Source organism: Lepus europaeus, chromosome 2 (assembly GCF_033115175.1).
Source record: "Lepus europaeus isolate LE1 chromosome 2, mLepTim1.pri, whole genome shotgun sequence".
Lineage (NCBI taxonomy): Eukaryota > Metazoa > Chordata > Mammalia > Lagomorpha > Leporidae > Lepus > Lepus europaeus.
The window spans coordinates 3,340,991-3,361,706 of record NC_084828.1 but is presented as its reverse complement, the minus strand read 5'-3'; the positions used below and the strand labels follow the sequence as shown (position 1 = coordinate 3,361,706).

Below are 20,716 nucleotides of genomic sequence, written 5' to 3'. Positions count from 1 at the left end.
GGGGACCCCAGGGAGCGGCTGATTTTTATTTTTATTTTTATTTTTTTGTCTGTGCCCAGGCTGTGTGCCGGAGCCAGGGCTCCTACCGGGTCCTGTGCTCCTCTGCTCTGGCCGGCAGGAGGAAGTGGTGGCCGGGAGAGGTGACCCGGCAAACAGGACCAACTGGAATTTGCCCCACAACATCCAGCAGTCGCGGCCCATTTCTCCGCCTGTGAGAGGGATGCCTTCGCTGCTTCCCTCCTTCACAAACCCCCGGGGGCCGGGCTCGGGGGAGGGGCCTCGCCTAGCTGAGCTGTGAACACCCCGGTTGTAGGCACTCCTGCTGCTGTCCTGGGTTTTAGCCGGGAAGGTCAGGGAGCGAAAGGGTTAAGTGACTTAGGGCCTGTAAGGGAGCAGAGGGGTTAAGACCTTCCCAGGCGCACCCAGCCCAAGGTCGGTGTGGGGCGGAGGCGGTCCAGGTGGACTGAGTGCACTGATTAAGGCCCTGGGGGCTGCAGGGACTGGTGCTAGGTGTGCTTCTCCCAGCGGGGGCAGGGGGCGGGGGAGAGGCTGCCCCAGGGCTCTGTGTGGCTCTGTGACTGGACAGCCACTGAACACTGCGCTGGGAGAGGGATGGGAGTGGGGGAGGGTGGAGACAGCGACTTGGAAATGCGAGCCACAACCCTTATCAGGCAGGGGCCCTTATCACCTTTAGCTCTGACTTCCTAAAGAGGTTTTGCACAGCCTCGGGGTGACCCCAGGACAGGAGACAGGAAGGCCCAGACCGGTGGAGTCGCTCCCTGCGTTTCCATTGTAGTCCAACGCCATGGTTGGATGCTTGGTTCCCTCTGCACGTGGCCCAGTTCCGTGTTCCTCTCCATCACGAGGGCTCAAGGGTGGCTGGGGCCACGGTGGGCGGCCTGGAGCGAGGCTGGGGCCCTGCTCTGATTACAGGGCCCAGGACCGAAGTGTTGGAAGCTTCGTTTGCCTGTAAGAGTGAACGGGTTCGAGGCCCAGGCAGGAGGCCGGCCTGTGAACACGGCTGCTCCGGTGAGCTTTGAAGCGACCAGCCTGGGGCAGATGCCGCCCCGCTGGGAGCCCTGGTGATGCTGGGAGCCCTGGTGATGCAGGCGACGGTCCTCAGGGAAGCGCCATGGTAACTTCCGCCGGCTCCTCCGTGGGTGCCCTTGTCCGGACGCCTGACTGCAGTGTCTCTCCTCCTTCCCGCAGAGCGGAGCTGCTGTCGCCGGGAGGGGGGCTCCGGTGCCCACGTTGCAGCCCTGTCACCCTGTGTGGAAGTACAGGGCCATCTGGGGAAGAACCTGGAGCGGGACCCGGAGCCTGTTCGAGATCCTCAGGCCCCGGTCGGTGGCAGCGTAGATGGCTCGACTCCCCGCCGGCATCCGCTTCATCGCCTCCTTCTCCAGGGACCAGTGGTGAGTCCTGGCGGGTCGGGGGCTGCGTGGGGCTCACTACCCACGTGCGAGCCTCTGCCCAGTGGCGTCCTTCCTCTGTGGCATCGGGCTCCCTCGTGGTCCTCCACGTAACTGCAGAGGGGCCCACTGACTCTTGGCAGGGTTAGCACACGGCGCTGAGCCCCAGTGAGTGGCCGGCTAGCGAGTGTTCAGAGCTGGCCAGAGACCCCTCCCGGGTGGGTTCACTCCGCCCACACCCTGAAGGAGGCAGATGGCACAGGGCCGAGTCTACAGCCCGAGTCTCGGGGCTCTCCTCCTCCCTGCGGGTCACGGCCAGGCAGGACACTTCTGCTACCCTCTTAGTGCGTGGGGCCTGAGCAGTTCAACAGACCAAGACAGGGTAAGGAGAGACAGACAGGCTCCATCGGGGATGTATGGGAGGGGTGGGGCATAGGGGAGGGAACGCAGGCAGGAGGCCTGAGAGAAGCAGCCTGAGGCTTTTTGGAAAGACAAAGGGGTCCTGAAGACACAGCTGGGAGGCCTGGTACAGTGGTACGGTTGTGATATGGTTTGTGTTTGTGATAGCGACCGGCTCCGGGAGACTCGAGCCTGGTGAGAGCTGGTGAGAGATGGTCACTCCGTGGAGAGGACCTGTAGCACTTGAGCCCCTTTGGGAGGTTCTCCTTTTAGGCAGGTCAGAGTTCAGGGGTTGGAGTGGCTTTGGCTGTGAGTGAGCCCACAGTCGGGTCCTGTCCCTCTCCTCACCGCGGCGCCCTCTGCGGGTGCCGGAGCATGAGGTGCGGGGGGTTTTGGCTCTGACTTGAAAACATGGCTCTTTAGCCAAGTCCGGCCCCTTGTCAATGCTTTTTTTTTTTTTTTTTAAATTTTTATTTATTTATTTATTTTGACAGGCAGAGTGGATAGTGAGAGAGACAGAGAGAAAGGTCTTCCTTTTTGCCATTGGTTCACCCTCCAATGGCCACTGCGGCCACCACATCGCGCTGATCCGAAGCCAGGAGCCAGGTGCTTCCCCTGGTCTCCCATGCGGGTGCAGGGCCCAAGCACTTGGGCCATCCTCCAATGCCTTCCCTGGCCATAGCAGAGAGCTGGCCTGGAAGAGGGGCAACCAGGATAGAATCCGGCACCCCAACCGGGACTAGAACCCGGTGTGCTGGCGCTGCAAGGCGGAGGATTAGCCTGTTAAGCCATGGCGCCGGCCTGTCAATGCTTTTTTAAAAAAGATTTGTTTATTTGAGTGGCAGAGTGACAGAGAGCGCACTCTTCCCTCTGCTGGTTCACTCCCCAGATGCCTGCAAAGCCAGAGCTGGGCCAGACCAAAGCTAAGAGCTGGGAACCCCACTCAGGTCTCCCGCGTGGGTGGCAGGAGCCCGAGCACTCGGCCGTCCTCTGCTGCCTCCCAGGTGCAGGAGCAGGAAGTGTGTAATGGAAGCGGGGGTGCGGGACTCAGTCCCACGCACTGTGATGCCGGAGGGGGTGCCCATGTGGGACGCCGGCATCGCGGGCGGCAGCTCTACCCGCAGTGCCACAGCGCCGCTCCGCAGTAACATCTTCTACAGCGTGTCCCCCGTCCAGGGTCCACGCACGGCGGTGAGCTATGCAGGGACGTCAGTGGGATGATGCCGCCTCTCTAAAGGCGCCATTCAAGCCCCAGACGCCATCTTGGCCGCTCCAGGCCCAGCCTGGCTTACTGGGAGTCAGGTGACCGAACGGCCCAGCCATAAGCAGCAGCCCCACCCCCACTCCAACGGGGTTTGCTGTTCCCATTCCCTCCTCCCGCGAGGCTATAACAAGGCCTGTTTTCCGACCCAGGCCCTTTTTCCCCCTCCCCCCAGCCTGTCTGGCTCCCCACCCCCACCCCCACCCCCACCCCCGTCGATAACCCCTTCCCTTGCTCCGGTGCTAGGTGTGTTTTGTGGTGGCCTTCCAAGGGGTTTAATGTCCCTTAACCCGGAATGTTTCTTGGCTCTTCCGCGTTTTATGGCCTCGACACGTGTGAGGGGTTCCAGCCATTTATGCCGCAAACTGCCCCCACTTGGGGTGACTGTTATTTCCTGGCGATGAGATTCCGATGTTTGGCTGGGACACTCCGCTTTGTCGTTGATGGGGAGGGGCTGCAGATACGGAGGGAGGGGCTGGAGCTGAGCCTGTGTGGTAGGATCGGACGCTAGGGTCCCAGGGTGAGCCTGTGCCATCAGATGGACACGGAAATGGGTGCCCGGGGCAGGGTCCGGCGAAATGCGCCCTGCCGGGAGGTCCTGGACACAGCGATGCCTAGCGCGGTGCCTCTCAGCGGCAGGGCCAGGGGCTTTGGAGACATGGCGGATGCTAGGACTGGGCAGGAAGGGAGATGAGCCGGCACAGGACCTGCTTACAGAGGAGCGGCCTCCCGCTGAATCTGGGACGGTGGGAGGCTTGCAGCGAGCTGTGCTGGTGCTGTGGGCCCTGGGTCCCCCGGGTACCCAGTGTGGCCACCCCGCTGGGGCTGAGCAGCCCAATGCATGGAGACAAGTGTGGCGCCAGCCGTGACGGGGAGTCTGCCGTCACCACCGCGAGCCCTCAGGGGGGTGCTTCGTGCAGACCGGGGGACACACCCGGGGCGTGGCAGCTGACCAACAAGGTATCTGCATCACCCCAGCATGTGCACCACAAACCCGTATTCCTGACTTCAGGGGGAGTCGTCCTCTCCGTGGGGTGGACAGTGGTCACTGACATCGGGACTTCCCAGAGGACACTGCGGCAGGGTCACAGCACTGTGCCCCGTTCACTTTCATTGCTTGCTTTGTTTCTTCCTTTCTCCCCTCCTTTTTTTCTTTTAAGGTTGGTTTATGTATTTGAAAGCGTTACAGAAAGAGAGGGAGGGACAGATCTTCCACCTGCTGGTTCACTTCCCAGATGGTCACAAGGGCCATGGCTGGGCCAGGCAGAAGGCGGGAGCTTCATCCAGGTCTCCCAGGTGGTGGCAGAAGCCCAAGCACTTGGGCCATGTTGTGCTGCCTCCCCAGGCCTTTGGCCAGGGGCTGGATTGGAAGTGGACCAGCCTGGACACAAACGAGCACCAGATGGGATGGCGGCGCACAGGGGCGGCTCTGCCCTCTGCGCACAGCTCGGACGCCTGTTCCATCGTTTCTGATCTACCAGATCGAGCTGCTTAGTTGGGTGTGAGTGAGATTACTCCGCTGAGCAAGAGGACAGAGCAGGTGCCGCTCACCTGAGAGCTTTTCTTTTTTCCAGAGATTTATTTATTTACTTGAGAGGCAGAGTTGGGGGGGGGGGGGGAGTGACAGGTCTTCCATCCGCTGGTTCACTCCCCAAATGGTCACAGCAGCCAGAGCCAGGCCTGTCCAAAGCCAGGAGCCAGGAGCTTCTTCCTGGTCTCCCACGTGGGTGCAGGGGCCCACAGACTCGGGCCATCTTCCACTGTTTTCCCAGGCCACAGCAGAGAGCTGGGTCGGAAGTGGAGCAGCCGGGACCCCAACTGGTCCCACATGGGCTGATGCTTAGCCTACACCACCACACCGCTGGCCCCCTGAGAGCAGTGTTAAGGAGGCTCTGCGGGCGCCTCCTCCTGTGCTGTTGTTTCTGGGCCTTGCTTGCTGGAAACTTGGGGTTCACCCAGGTGCCATTCCTGCTGCCCTGGGGGCTGCAAAGACCGCTGGGGGTGGGACGCAGCCACAGTCAGTGGCCGCCGGGGGTGGGACGGTCGTCCACTTCCCGCCATACCGCTTCTGAGTGTAGCAGGGAGCAGAAGTGAAGGGGTTCTGTTTCCTAGGCCACTCGAGCAAGGCGGGCAAAGCAGGCACCTTAACATGCAGGCGGCGGCTCTCCCGCAGGCCTGGGGCTCTCAGCAGGCCTCTGCCGGGGTTTGCTTCCTGGCCTCCCCAGCCTCCGGCGTTGCCAGCAGTGGGGCTCCGAGCCACGCTGTGTCATTACACCTGTTAGAAAGACGCAGGTCCGCAGGTCAGTGGGTTTGGGGCCCCCTCCCTGACCCAGTGTGACCTCACCCGATCCATCTGCAAGACAGCTTCCAAAAGACGCTGCCGTCCGGGGCCTGGGCTGGACTGGAGCGCTTAGAGTAGCTGCCCAGCCCTGTGCCGGGTAAGAGGGGCCAGACACCGTCCAAAGCGCTGGCGTCAGTGATGACAGAGACAGCGGGGCTAGGTTGGAAACGGGAAGCAGGCTTCAGTCCCAGCAGCCAGGGGCGCCCGCCTGCTCTGGGAGCCAGGGTGGAGGCTCTGTGGGGACAGCCTCCAGGGTGGCGCCCGCCCGGCAGGGCCCCGTGGACGCCGTGGTCAGACCCTGTCCCGGAGGTGCCCCAGCCTCCCCCACGAGTTCCGTGTGAAGATGAGGCAAGTGGGAGCAGACGGGTTTGGAAACAGAGGAAGTGGCGCTGGCCGGATACCGGCTAAATAAAGCGTGCGCTTTCCTCCCTGGGAGACGTTGGTCTCTGGGAAGCTGCAGCCTGCTGGGCAGGGCAGCCCCTCAGAGCCCTGCCGCCCTGCCACCCTGCCTGGAGGGGCCGTGCCTGTGAGCCCCTGTGAGCCGCTGGGCATGTGGCAGCTCCTGCAGAATGGCCAGGGAGGGAGGGCGGGCGGGCTCTGGGGCTACCGCCAGGCCTGATCCCCCAGACCCAGGGAGCGCATCCCTCCATGCCGAGGGTGTCTGGGGAGCGCACAGAGCCTGCCCCGAAGGCCCCCTGAGCACCTGCTCTGGGGAGCCCTTCATGGTCAGGCACCTGTGCAGGTCGGGGCTGGGAACATCCCTGCAACACCAGGGGCGGGTGGAGCGCCACATGCTCTGTGACTCTGCTCTGGGCCTCACTTCAGGCGGCACTTGGGGGTTAGGAGGGGAAACGGGGGAGGGCGGGGAGCGCTTAGCTTCGCACACCCCACATCCCACATCCCACATCCCACAGCAGACTGTCTGCGCTCGCCTCCTGGCCGTGGCTCCTGGCACTGCAGACCCGGAGAGGGCGAAGCGATGGCTTCGGTGACTGGGGCCCTGCTCATGTGGGAGACCAGGATGGAGCTCCCAGCTCCTGGCTTCAGCCAGGCCATTGCAGGCATTTGGGGGTGAACAGCGGGTGGGTGCGCTCCTTTGTCAGGAGGATACGGGACAAGTGCACTCGGCTGGGGCATGGAAGCCTGCGAGGGAGACGGAGGGCGTGGGGGTTCACACTGCCCGCTGCCCCCCGGAGACGGCGGCTTGATCCAGCGGGAGAGCCGGACCCTCACGGGCTGAAGGCCTCTTGCTGCTGTCCCGTGGCCACTGAGTTCCCGAGGGGACCCTCTGACCACAGCAGGGGGCGTAGCACAGCCTCCACCAGAGCCCAGACTCCCAGTCTTCGCCCAGAGCGAGCTTCAGCAACGCAGGTTTTGTGCACTTACGGCTTTGTTCTCTGGGCTTGGGGTAAAGGATGCACCTTTTAGGTGCACTGATTTCCTAGTCGCCTTTGGGCGTGAGTGTGGAGAGAGTCCTGGGAACACCACGCATGGAATTTGTTCGAGATACACGTTTCCCACGAACTTTTTGAAGACCCGTCATATACAGGGATTTCAAAATTTTCCCACCGGAGTCAGTTTCCTTTTTAACTCCGTCTTTCCACAAACTGCGAAGTTCCTGCACACTGCCCTGAGGAGGAGGGTGCCGGGTGTTTCCTGCGCATGGAGCAGCGTCTACGGAGGCCCTGGCAGGGTGCTGGCTGCTCTCCTCTCCCCGAGGCCCGGGCATCCCGGAGCTGGTGGGGCGAGTGCCCGGCACTGCCAGCCACTTCTAGTCTGCAGGTGCTTTGCTGGTGGCCAGAGACACAGGAGCCCCAGGGCCCTAGGGTGCAGCGCATCGTTATCCACGGGGTTCCCCTGCCAAGGTGGGGGTGCAGCCGGGGCTTCCCATACTGCAGCCCATGGCGCGAGCCCGGGCTGCCCTCCCAGTCCCAGCGTCCTGCTCATGCACCCGGGGAGGCAGCAGGGGCTGACTGATACCTGGGTCCCTGCCGCCCACCTGGGAGGCTCCGGAGGGGTTCCTGCCTCCTGGCCTTGCCAGGGGAGTAAGCCAGCAGGTGGGAGATCTCTGGCAGTCATTCGGCCTTTCAAATTTAATTGATTACTTAACTAAAAGATTAGCAGGTGGAGTGGAGGCAGTGCGGCAGCCCCCAGGGGCCTTCCCTGCAGAGGGGCACAGAGTGGTGACTGCTTTCCTGAGCAGCCCTGTGGGGAGCCCTCCTCGTCCTGCCTCCCGCTGCCCGGGGACAGCCGCCCTCTCAACCCGGCAGCCGGGCCGCGTGCCAGGGTTGTCCCGTCCTGGGCCTCGGGCGAGCTGGCCGGCATCACTCACTTTGCTCATTGAGGTCAGTGTTGTATTTATGTCCGCTCTGCGTGTGCGCTTCTAAAAAGTCACTTAGAAATGGAACGGCTAAAAATAAATCTGACCTTAGAGCCCAGGGTGGCAGCCACCCAGGGGGCCGCAGCTGGCCCAGCCGTCCACTGAGGAACCGACTGGCGTCTGCTCTGGGAACAGACAGCCTCATCTTCCAAGTCCCGCATTTCTCTCTGGTTACCGTGTCTTGAACGCACGTGACAGTGACGTGACATGGCAAGAGACACGCCTACATTCGGTGCCCGCCCCTGCTTCCCGGCACCCAGCTCCTGACACCCCGGCATCTCCCCGGGGATGAGTCTCGTGGGTGCCGACCAGGTGACTGGTGGCTGAGGCTCCCGGGTCCCTCCCTGTGGGCCTGGCTGTCAGGGAGTCACCAGCTTGGGGGGGGGGGGGCGGGCGGGGCTGTGGGGTGTCAGTCACTCGTGACCATCCAGTCAGGCCTGTGCGGTGAGCCCTCCTGGTGGCGGTGCCCCTGCCCACACCCCGCCCCCTGCGTCTTTCCCTGGCCCCCCGCCTGTGCCCCCTACTGCATCCTTTGCAGGAAATGGACAGGCGGAGCAAAGTGCTCCCCAGAGCCCCGGGAGCTGCCCCGCAAACCAGGGAACCCCAGACTCCCAGCAGACGGGGCCAGGGCAGGGCCCAGTCTGGGGCTGTGATTGGTGTCTGAGGGGTGGGGCCGTCTCCGGCCTGCGGCCACCTGCCAGTAACAGCACAGAGTTGGGCTGGGTCAGAGGACGCCCAGCAGGTGCCTCGGGGGAGTGCTGGGTGTCGGGGAGACCCCACAACTGTGTAGAAGGGTTCTGGGGGGGGCGGGCACTGCTGTCAGGTATTCAAGGAATTGCAGTCCGAAGGAGCCGAAGCAGCAACACTGGTGATGTTCTAACTGGGGAACACACAGGACAGTGGGAGTGACACGAGGGCAGTTGGGGTGATCGCAACACAGGGCTGGATGGAGCACACACAGCATGGGGCAATCGCAGGGTGTCGCCGTTGTCTCTGCTGTCCTGTGTCCTCCAGGGTCCTCTCCACTGTCCTGTGTCCCCAGGTCCTCTCCGCTATCCTGTGTCCCCAGGGTCCTCACCACTGTCCAGTGTGTCCCCCAGGGTCCTCTCCACTGTCCTGTGTCCCCAGGGTCCTCTCCACTGTCCTGTGTCCCCCAGGGTCCTCCTCGCTGTCCTGTGTCCCCCAGGGTCCTCTCCACTGTCCTGTGTCCCCAGGTCCTCTCCACTCTCTGGTGTGTCCCCCAGGGTCCTCTCCACTGTCCTGTGTCCCCAGGGTCCTCTCCACTGTCCGGTGTGGTCACCAGGGTCCTCTCCACTGTCCTGTGTCCCCCAGGGTCCTCTCCGCTGTCCTGTGTCCCCAGGGTCCTCTCCACTGTCCTGTGTCCCCAGGTCCTCTCCACTCTCTGGTGTGTCCCCCAGGGTCCTCTCCACTGTCCTGTGTCCCCAGGGTCCTCTCCACTGTCCGGTGTGGTCACCAGGGTCCTCTCCACAGTCCTGTGTCCCCAGGGTCCTCTCCGCTGTCCTGTGTCCCCAGGGTCCTCTCCACTGTCCTGTGTCCTCCAGGTCCTCTCCACTGTCCTGTGTCCCCCAGGGTCCTCTCCGCTGTCCTGTGTCCCCCAGGGTCCTCTCCATTGTCCTGTGTCCCCAGGGTCCTCTCCACTGCCCGGTGTGGTCACCAGGGTCCTCTCCACTGTCCTGTGTCCCCAGGGTCCTCCTCGATGTCCTGTGTGTCCCCAGGGTCCTCTCCACTGTCCGGTGTGGTCACCAGGGTCCTCTCCGCTGTCCTGTGTCCCCAGGGTCCTCTCCACTGTCCTGTGTCCCCCACGGTCCTCTCCACTGTCCAGTGTGTCCCCCAGGGTCCTCTCCACTGTCCAGTGTGTCCCCCAGGGTCCTCTCCACTGTCCAGTGTGGTCACCAGGGTCCTCTCCACTGTCCTGTGTCCCCCAGATCCTCTCCACTGTCCTGTGTCCCCAGGGTCCTCTTCGCTGTCCTGTGTCCTCCAGGTCCTCTCCACTGTCCTGTGTCCCCAGGGTCCTCCTCGCTGTCCTGTGTCCCCAGGGTCCTCTTCGCTGTCCTGTGTCCCCAGGGTCCTCCTCGCTGTCCTGTGTCCCCAGGGTCCTCTTCGCTGTCCTGTGTCCTCCAGGTCCTCTCCACTGTCCTGTGTCCCCCAGGGTCCTCTCTGCTGTCCTGTGTCCCCAGGGTCCTCTCCACTGTCCTGTGTCCCCCAGGGTCCTCTCCACTGTCCGGTGTGGTCACCAGGGTCCTCTCCACTGTCCTGTGTCCCCAGGGTCCTCTCCACTGTCCGGTGTGGTCCCCAGGGTCCTCTCCACTGCCCGGTGTGGTCACCAGGGTCCTCTCCACTGTCCTGTGTCCCCAGGGTCCTCCTCGATGTCCTGTGTGTCCCCAGGGTCCTCTCCACTGTCCGGTGTGGTCACCAGGGTCCTCTCCGCTGTCCTGTGTCCCCAGGGTCCTCTCCACTGTCCTGTGTCCCCCAGATCCTCTCCACTGTCCTGTGTCCCCAGGGTCCTCTCCACTGTCCTGTGTCACCAGGGTCCTCTCCACTGTCCTGTGTCCCCCAGGGTCCTCTCCACTGTCCTGTGTCCCCAGGGTCCTCTCCACTGTCCTGTGTCCCCAGGGTCCTCTCCACTGTCCGGTGTGGTCACCAGGGTCCTCTCCGCTGTCCTGTGTCCCCAGGGTCCTCTCCACTGTCCTGTGTCCCCAGGGTCCTCCTCGCTGTCCTGTGTCCCCAGGGTCCTCTTCGCTGTCCTGTGTCCTCCAGGTCCTCTCCACTGTCCTGTGTCCCCAGGGTCCTCCTCGCTGTCCTGTTTCCCCAGGGTCCTCTTCGCTGTCCTGTGTCCCCCAGGTCCTCTCCACTGTCCTGTGTCCCCAGGGTCCTCCTCGCTGTCCTGTGTCCCCAGGGTCCTCTTCGCTGTCCTGTGTCCTCCAGGTCCTCTCCACTGTCCTGTGTCCCCCAGGGTCCTCTCTGCTGTCCTGTGTCCCCAGGGTCCTCTCCACTGTCCTGTGTCCCCCAGGGTCCTCTCCACTGTCCGGTGTGGTCACCAGGGTCCTCTCCACTGTCCTGTGTCCCCAGGGTCCTCTCCACTGTCCGGTGTGGTCCCCAGGGTCCTCTCCACTGCCCGGTGTGGTCACCAGGGTCCTCTCCACTGTTCTGTGTCCCCAGGGTCCTCCTCGATGTCCTGTGTGTCCCCAGGGTCCTCTCCACTGTCCGGTGTGGTCACCAGGGTCCTCTCCGCTGTCCTGTGTCCCCAGGGTCCTCTCCACTGTCCGGTGTGGTCACAGGGTCCTCTCCACTGTCCTGTGTCCCCAGGGTCCTCTCCACTGTCCGGTGTGGTCACAGGGGCCTCTCCACTGTCCTGTGTCCCCCAGGGTCCTCTCCGCTGTCCTGTGTCCCCAGGGTCCTCTCCACTGTCCTGTGTCCCCAGGGTCCTCTCCACTGTCCGGTGTGGTCACAGGGTCCTCTCCACTGTCCGGTGTGGTCACAGGGTCCTCTCCGCTGTCCTGTGTCCCCAGGGTCCTCTCCACTGTCCTGTGTCCCCCAGATCCTCTCCACTGTCCTGTGTCCCCAGGGTCCTCTCCACTGTCCTGTGTCCCCCACGGTCCTCTCCACTGTCCAGTGTGTCCCCCAGGGTCCTCTCCACTGTCCAGTGTGGTCACCAGGGTCCTCTCCACTGTCCTGTGTCCCCCAGATCCTCTCCACTGTCCTGTGTCCCCAGGGTCCTCTTCGCTGTCCTGTGTCCTCCAGGTCCTCTCCACTGTCCTGTGTCCCCAGGTTCCTCCTCGCTGTCCTGTGTCCCCAGGGTCCTCCTTGCTGTCCTGTGTGTCCCCAGGGTCCTCTCCACTGTCCTGTGTCCCCCAGGGTCCTCTCCGCTGTCCTGTGTCCCCAGGGTCCTCTCCACTGTCCTGTGTCCCCAGGGTCCTCTCCACTGTCCTGTGTCCCCCAGGGTCCTCTCCACTGTCTGGTGTGGTCACAGGGGCCTCTCCACTGTCCTGTGTCCCCAGGGTCCTCCTCGCTGTCCTGTGTCCCCAGGGTCCTCCTCGCTGTCCTGTGTCCCCCAGGGTCCTCTCCGCTGTCCTGCGTCCCCAGGGTCCTCTCCACTGTCCTGTGTCCCCAGGGTCCTCTCCACTGTCCTGTGTCCCCCAGGGTCCTCTCCACTGTCTGGTGTGGTCACAGGGGCCTCTCCACTGTCCTGTGTCCCCAGGGTCCTCCTCGATGTCCTGTGTGTCCCCAGGGTCCTCTCCACTGTCCGGTGTGGTCACAGGGTCCTCTCCACTGTCCTGTGTCCCCCAGGGTCCTCTCCGCTGTCCTGTGTCCCCCAGGGTCCTCTCCACTGTCCTGTGTCCCCAGGGTCCTCTCCACTGTCCGGTGTGGTCACCAGGGTCCTCTCCACTGTCCTGTGTCCCCCAGGGTCCTCTCCACTGTCCTGTGTCCCCAGGGTCCTCTCCACTGTCCTGTGTCCCCCAGGGTCCTCTCCACTGTCCTGTGTCCCCCAGGGTCCTCTCCACTGTCCGGTGTGGTCACAGGGTCCTCTCCACTGTCCTGTGTCCCCCAGGGTCCTCTCCGCTGTCCTGTGTCCCCCAGGGTCCTCTCCACTGTCCTGTGTCCCCAGGGTCCTCTCCACTGTCCGGTGTGGTCACCAGGGTCCTCTCCACTGTCCTGTGTCCTCCAGGTCCTCTCCACTGTCCTGTGTCCCCCAGGGTCCTCTCCGCTGTCCTGTGTCCCCCAGGGTCCTCTCCACTGTCCGGTGTGGTCACCAGGGTCCTCTCCACTGTCCGGTGTGGTCCCCAGGGTCCTCTCCACTGTCCTGTGTCCCCCAGGGTCCTCTCCACTGTCCTGTGTCCCCCAGGGTCCTCTCCACTGTCCGGTGTGGTCACCAGGGTCCTCTCCACTGTCCTGTGTCCCCAGGGTCCTCTCCACTGTCCGGTGTGGTCCCCAGGGTCCTCTCCACTGTCCGGTGTGGTCACCAGGGTCCTCTCGCTGTTTGGTGTTGCAGGTACAGAGCCTTCATTTTCACCTTGACGTTTGTGCTGTACGCCAGCTTCCACTTATCTCGCAAGCCCATCAGCATCGTGAAGGTGAGCCTCGGGGCTCGGGGCAGGCGCCGCCCTGGGCCGTGTCATCCTGGAGGGGTTGGGGGAGGTGGGGACAAAGGAGATGGCTAGAGACAAGGGACTGCTGCTTTGGTTTTTTTAGCTTCTTTTTTCTGAATCCAAACTCTAACAGTGTGGCAGTTTATGGCTTCATGGACAGTTTACCTTTACTTATGTTGGTGGAACGCTCAAATATTTGCTTTAAGCCCTGTTTCCTTCCCAGTACGCCCGGCCTTCCAGTGCTTTCCAAATCGCCTCACCTGTCATTCTGCTTGGCCGCCGAGGCTGTGCCGGAGATGGGCGGACAGGTGTTCAGCTGGACTCTGAGATGAGAGCAGAGTAGACGGCCCTGCAGGATTGGCTGTTACAACTGGGGAGGAGGCGGGAGGGCTGCTGCACGCCCTGGACTGTGTGCGCGCCTGCCCAGCCCCTGGCTGTCTCGTAGCAGGAACAGGAAGTCGTCCAGGGCCGGCTCAGCCGCCCCTCGCTTGCTCTCTGTAGCTGCCCAGGACACGGCGCCAGGGCTGCGGCTCTGTGACCTCCGTGCCCGCCCCCCCCCCCATCCCCTCCACGCCCACAGCAGCCTTCAGGCCTCCCACAGTGGAGGTGATGCACACGCGTCAGTTCCCAGGGCCAGCCGTGTCCCCTGCCCTCCAGTGGGCGTCACGTGCTCACCTGCCTCCTCCGTGACCCTCGGGAGGCAGCGGGTCACTGACGCGGGAGGCATTTGCAAATTGTTTTTAGCAAGTGCCCTGGAGCTGAGGGTCCAGTGCGGCCAGGAGTGGGGTGTGACAGGCTTTGGGGTTCCAACATTGACCAGGACAGGGTGGGCTAGAGTCTCCGGGTGGGTGGATGTGCCTGGTGGGTGGACGGGCAGAGGGCGGGGGCGTCACCACGGAGCTGTACCTGGCACGCAGGGTGGGCCGGCCACCAGCCGGTCTCTGCATCAGGACATGGGCCCAGGAGTGCACGATCCTCGTAGGAGGAGGCGGAGCTGAGTCCTGCCCCCACCCCATACACCTCCCAGACAGAGTGGGCTCACTCGGGTGAGAACCACTCCCTCCAAGGACCCCAGCCCCAGCCTGTGTAGACGCGTCCCCACCTGGGGCTTGGGCTCACTGACAAGGCCAGCGTTCACACAAGGCATGATCCTCGTAGGAGGAGGCGGAGCTGAGTCCTGCCCCCACCCCATACACCTCCCAGACAGAGTGGGCTCACTCGGGTGAGAACCACTCCCTCCAAGGAGCCCACCCCAGCCCCTGTGCCTCAGGGCCCCTCTGGGGTTTCACGCTGGAGTAGAGCTGTGGCGTCGCCTCCAGATCTGTAGCTCACAGGTTTTCTGACTCAGCACTGCCTGAGCATGGTCTGGCCAAGAACATCCCAGCACACGTGATAGTCCGCGTGTCGTGCAGCCTCACCCAGCTGTCCCACGCTGTAGCCTGTGTGGGCACGGCAGAAATCAAACTGGAAGGAGTAGGGGGTCCACCAACTCTCCAGCCTGTGTCTCCTAGGACGTCGTAAGCAAAGCAAAAGCAAACTGTATATACCTACCGGGAGGCAGTCACGGGGCTGAGACGTATCTAATGACCAATTGCGTCTCTACTGTCACTTACAGGATGAATGGCAGATCCGCTGAGACTTGGGTTACTCTGTAACTGTTAGATTGACTCAACAAGTCCTGATTTGTTTCGAAGGTTTACTTATTTGGAAGGCACAGTTGCAGAGAGAGAGGGAGAGACACAGAGTGAGCGAGTGAGACCTTCCATCTGCTGGTTCACTCCCAGATGGCCGCAATGGCCAGGGCTGGGCCAAGCCGAAGCCAGGAGCCTCTTTTGGGTCTCCACACGGGTGCAGGGGCCCAAGCACTTGGGCCATCTTCCGCTGTTTCCCAAGCACATCAGCAGAGATGTGGGGAAGCCAGAACTCGAACGGGTGCCCATATGGGATGTGGCGGCCTACATTTTCTGATTTAAAAAAAATGTATTTATTTACTTGAGGGTAGAGGCGGGTGGAGAGATTGCTGTCTGCTGGTTCCCTCCTCAAATGGCTGCCGTAGTCAGCTCTGTGTCAGGTTGAAGCCAGGAGCCCAGAACTGAGTCTGGGTCTCCCACACCGGTAGGAGGAGCCCGAGCACTAGCGCCAGCTGCTGTCTGCAAGAGTGCACGCTACCAGGAAGCTGGGTTGGGGGGGGGGGGAGCTTGATCAATACAGGAAGTGGGGGGGGGGGACTTGATCAATACAGGAAGTAGAGGGGACTTGGTCCAATACAGGAAGTAGAGGGGACCTGGTCCAATACAGGAATTGAGGGGACACCTGATCCAATACAGGAAGTGGGGGGGACTTGATCAATACAGGAAGTGGGGGGGACTTAATCCAATACAGGAAGTGGGGGGGAGACTTGATCAATACAGGAAGTGGGGGGGAGACTTGATCAATACAGGAAGTAGAGGGGACTTGGTCCAATACAGGAAGTGGGGGGGACTTGATCAATACAGGAAGTAGAGGGTCACCTGATCCAATACAGGAAGTGGGGGGACTTGATCCGATACAGGAAGCTGAGGGAACTTGGTCCAATACAGGAAGTGGGGGGGGGGGACTTGGTCCAATACAGGAAGTAGAGGGGACCTGGTCCAATACAGGAATTGAGGGGACACCTGATCCAATACAGGAAGTGGGGGGGACTTGATCAATACAGGAAGTGGGGGGGACTTAATCCAATACAGGAAGTGGGGGGGAGACTTGATCAATACAGGAAGTAGAGGGGACTTGGTCCAATACAGGAAGCTGAGGGAACTTGGTCCAATACAGGAAGTGGGGGGGGGGACTTGGTCCAATACAGGAAGTAGAGGGGACTTGATCAATACAGGAAGTAGAGGGTCACCTGATCCAATACAGGAAGTGGGGGGACTTGATCCGATACAGGAAGCTGAGGGAACTTGGTCCAATACAGGAAGTGGGGGGGGGGACTTGGTCCAATACAGGAAGTAGAGGGGACTTGATCAATACAGGAAGTAGAGGGTCACCTGATCCAATACAGGAAGTGGGGGGGGCTTGATCCGATACAGGAAGCTGAGGGAACTTGGTCCAATACAGGAAGTAGGTATCCCAACTGTGTCGTAACTGCTCTGCCAACTGCCAGCCCTGGATGTATTTTTGTTCATTGCAGATTGGTTTTCTTTGTCTCTGGTGAATTTCTGATTCCTGGCTTTGGCTTAGCCCAGCCATGGCTGTTGTAGGCCTATGTGGAGTGAGCCAGGGGTTAGAAGCTTGCGCGCGCTCTCTCTCTCTCTCTCTCTCGTTCTCTTTGTCTCTCCCCCTCCTCTCTGTCACTCTGCCTTTCGAATCAACCTTATCTCATTGTCTGTCTCTCTGTGTCTGTCGTCTGTGCCTCCCAGGGCTCACAATAGAAGGAGATGCAGGTAGGACTTACCTCGGTAGGCTGATGTGGAACGTGGGCACCCCAGGTGGTGGCTTAGCCCACTAGGCCACAGTGCCTGCCCCAGACAACCCTGTATTTGGGCCTGCTTTGTGGCGTAGCAGGTCAAGCTGCTGCCTGCGCTGCCGACACCGTACCAGAGCACCAGCCTGAGTCTCAGCTGCTCTGCTCCCTAGCCAGTTCCCCCTAACGCACCTGGGAAAGCAGCAGAAGAGGCCCAAGTACTTGAGCCCCTGCAGCCCTGTGGGAGCCTCGGTGAGCTCCTGGCTCAGTTGCAGCCACTTGGGTGGTGAACCCGCAGTGGAAGATCGATTTCTCTCTCTCTCGCCTCACTCCACCTGTCAAACGTATAAAGTAGATCTTTAAAAAATGTGCATGAAAATGCTGACAAGATCAGGCTGGGAGGATGGCTGTGTCGCAGGTACAGCCCCATCCTTTCGACTGTTGTCCCCACCGTACCAGGCTCACAACTGTGCACGTGTCCGCCAGGCTGGCGGGCGGGTGGGGGCTACACCCGGCCGTGGAGGCCTTTCAGAGGCTGTTCACCCCGGGCTGGGCCACAGCAGAGACCTGGGAGCCGGGGGCCTGGGGAATGGTGGCGTTGACTGTTTGCCCAGCCCTTTCTGCACACACAGGGCCTCTAAGAAAAATACTATAAAACCCTCCATGGCAGGCAGAGAGCAAAGTCTGCAACGCTGAAAACACAAAGCATGGCTTCGGGTGGGAAACTTGCCGTCCAGAAAGTTCCAACCCTCCCTGTGTTAGTATTAAATAGAATGCAGGCCTGCAAAACTCTCAACAGTGTTTTTTGTTTGTTTGTTTGTTTGTTTTGATTGAATAAAATAATCTTTTTTAAAAATTTTTTTTTATGTATTTGAAAGTCAGAGTTAGAGGAGAGGCAGAGAGAGAGAGAGAGGTCTTCCGTCTGCTGATTCACTTCCCAAATGGCCATAATGGCTGGGGCTGGGGCTGGGCCAGGCCAAAGCCAACAGCCAGGAGCTTCATCCGGGTCTCCCATGTGAGTCCAAGGGCCGTCCTTGGCTGCTTGCCCAGGTGCATTAGCAGGGAGCTGGACCGGAGGTGGAGCAGCCGGGACTCGAACTGGTGCCCCATGGGATGCCTATGCTGCCCTCTATGCCATGATGCCAGCCCCCAATTTCTGATTTCACAAAAACTTATTTACTTGAGAGAGCGAGGGAGAGAGAGATCTACCACCTGCTGGTTCCCTCCCCAAATGCCTGCAGTCGTCACTGATGGGCTGGGCTGAAGCTGGGAGCCAGGAGCCAGGAGCTTCTTCCAGGTCTCCCACGTGGGTGCAGGGGCCCGAGCACGTGGACCATCCTCTGCTGCTTTCCCAGGTGCATCAGCAGGGAGCTGGACTGGGAGTGGAGCAGCCGGGACTCGAACCAGTGCCCATGTGGGATGCTGGCTCTGCAGGCAGTGGCTTAACGATAGTGTCAGCCCCTGAATAAAATAATCTTTTTTTTTAAAGATTTATTTATTTATTTGAAAGGCAGAATTACAGAGAGAGAGAGAAAGAGAGAGGTCTTCCATCTGCTGGTTCACTCCCCAAATAACTGTAACAGCCAGAGCTGGGCCTATCTGAAGTCAGGCGCCAAGAGCTTCCTCCGGTCCTGTGTAGGTGCAGGGGCCCGAGGACCTGGGCCATCCTCCACTGCTCTCCCAGACCACAGCAGAGAGCTGGACTGGAAGTGGAGCTGCCGGGTGTCAAACAGGTACCCATATGGGATGCTGGCACTGCAGGCAGCAGCTTTACCAGCTACGCCACAGCGCTGGCCCCTGAATAAAATAATTTAAAGTGTATATGAAAGAATGGCTAGGAATTAATCACTAGAAAAAGTGTGGAGAAGGTAACACTCTTATGATATGAAATTAAAATATGAAAAAATTATTTTTAAATAACAAATCAGTTATGATTTTGCACAAATATAGACAAAAGGGTCAGTATAATAGAATAGAAATTATGGAGTGTTTGACGGATGATAGGCAAAGTGTGGCTTTATTTAATGAATGATGTTGGCACAAGAGGTTATACATCTGGAAGAAATAAAGGTTGAATCCTTTTTTTTTTTCTTTTCCTTTTTTTTTTTTTTTTTTTTTTTGACAGGCAGAGTGGACAGTGAGAGAGAGAGACAGAGAGAAAGGTCTTCCTTTTGCCGTTGGTTCACCCCCCAATGGCCGCCACGGCCGGCGCGCTGTGGTCGGCGCACCATGCTGATCCAAAGGCAGGAGCCAGGTGCTTCTCCTGGTCTCCCATGCAGGTGCAGGGCCCAAGCACTTGGGCCATCCTCCACTGCACTCCGGGCCACAGCAGAGAGCTGGCCTGGAAGAGGGGCAACCAGGATAGAATCCGGTGCCCAGACCGGGACTAGAACCCCGTGTGCCGGTGCCGCAAGGCGGAGGATTAGCCTAGTGAGCCACGGCGCCGGCCGGAATCCTTTTCTTACCAAAAAAAAAAAAAAAACCCGAGCAAACAAAGGATGAGTTAAAGATATAAAAGCAAGAACTAAACAGCAGAAATCCAAGAATAAACTTAGGCTCGTGTTGTTGTGAGGTGGGAAACCCAAAGGACGAGGAGGCAGGAGGGAGGGTCAGACCGTTCACAAAGAATCCAAGTTACAAAGAACCAGGTTCAAGGTCACGGGTGTCTACAGGTGCAGCTGATGTAGCTGTAGCCCATGCCCGCTGGCTTGGAGAGGTGGGGGCCGTTTGCCGCTCGCTTGCTGCTGCGAGCTTGGAGAGGTGGGTGCCGTTTGCCGCTCGCTTGCTGCTGCGAGCTTGGAGAGGTGGGTGCCGTTTGCCGCTCGCTTGCTGGTGCGAGCTTGGAGAGGTGGGTGCCATTTGCCGCCTGCCAGCTGGTGCGAGCTTGGAGAGGTGGGTGCCCTCTGCTGCCGGCCCGTCAGGAGGGGGCGGCCAGTGCTGGCAGCGCGTGTTGGGGTGGAAGTCTCCACGGCCGTCAGTCTTCTTCCGGGGAACTTCGCCCTGGGGTAGCGGCACCCATCCCCGGGGCAGCGGCACAGGCCCTCATTGCAGAGTTGCTCATGGTGAGCAAAACCCAAAGCAGGAAACCAAACAGACAAAGGGAGCCAGCCGCCGTCACAGGGACGCAGTCCGCCCAGCGCCCCACTCCTCTCCCAAGTCTGGCTAGGTTCCAGCAGATCCACGTGAAGAGTGTTAGAGCCGGAGCAGCTGCCTGGGAGGTGGTCGGGGGTGCTTGGAGTGAGAAGGCGTGTGTGAGAACGTGCAGGACACGTGAGCCGTGGTCGGCAGGCTCCCTGCGTGTTTCTGTGTAGCTCTGAGTGGAGCCGGCATAGCGGCGGGAAATGCATTAGCTGCCCGTAACTCCACCTCGCGGCTCAGCGGTGCCCTTCGCCTGGGACCCCAGGGCTGTGGGAGCTGCCCAGCACCGCAGGAGAGGGCGGGACACTAGACCCACGCCGGCGAACCAGGTCCAGTCCTGGGTTCCCCCAAAGGCCTGTGGGTTAGCACCAAGGCGAGAGTGTAACCGGGGACCATGTGTGTGTGCCCGTTGTGGCCGCTGTGGTCACTCACAACCCAGCTGCCTTCGGGCGCTGCCGTAAATGGGACACAGCTTGTCTGACATCCCGCTTCGGGTCCCAAAACTCATTTGTCTCCCAGGACTTCTTTGGTGCAGTGCTTTGGAGAGTTCTTTTATTGTAACTTTTATAAAACATTTATTTAACTGGAAGGCAGAGTGACAGAGAGAGGGCGAGGTCTTCCATCCCAACAGCAGGGGCTGGGCCAGGCTGAAGGCGGGAGCCAGGAACAGTGCATGCCTCCCACAGATGGTGGGCACCCACGCACCCATGCACGTGGACCACCATCCGCTGCTCTCCCGGGCGCAGTAACAGGAAGTCGGAAGGGAAGCCTGCAGGAGGTGGGACTCCAGCCACGCCACGCAGTACGGGATGCGGGCGTCCCGAGTGGGGTCAACCACCGTGCCAGTCGCCTGCCCACAGGAGTTCTTTAGAAAGGCGTTCAGAGGACTCGCTAAAATAAACGAGGCCACACAGCCTCATGGGCCGCAGGAAGTGACCTGGACACGTTAGCCGCAGGGCACGATCATCCGCGCGCGTGTTCCGAGTCTATAGAAGTGGAGTCTTCCCTGGATGCGTAGCACGGACGTCCCTGTCCCCATACCCGGGCCATCCCTGTGCCATCTTTCGGAGGAGAACCGCTCGCTGCTGGAGCCGTCAGCGGCCCTGCAGGTGGTAGTGCGGGGCAGTGCGGGCGTCTGGGGAGGGGCTCTGCAGATGGAGGCGGCCCCACCTCTCGCTGCCCCCGCGTGCACGCAGCCCCGTGCCCTCTGCTAGATGCCCAGCTCTCCCGAGCCTTCT

The 20,716-nt window shown here is 60.9% G+C and overlaps 1 protein-coding gene across 2 annotated transcripts in view; it reads left to right on the top strand.

The window, feature by feature from the left end:
* Positions 1-1,216: 1,216 nt before the first annotated feature.
* SLC37A1 (solute carrier family 37 member 1) overlaps positions 1,217-20,716 on the top strand; it is a 58,474-nt gene continuing 38,974 nt past the window's right edge. For both annotated transcript variants that reach the window (XM_062175142.1, XM_062175140.1), the window contains exons 1-2: positions 1,217-1,415; positions 12,805-12,886. In XM_062175142.1, the coding sequence (XP_062031126.1) occupies positions 1,360-1,415; positions 12,805-12,886 (138 nt within the window). In that variant the 5' untranslated portion in view covers positions 1,217-1,359. The remainder of the gene's footprint in view (positions 1,416-12,804; positions 12,887-20,716) is intronic.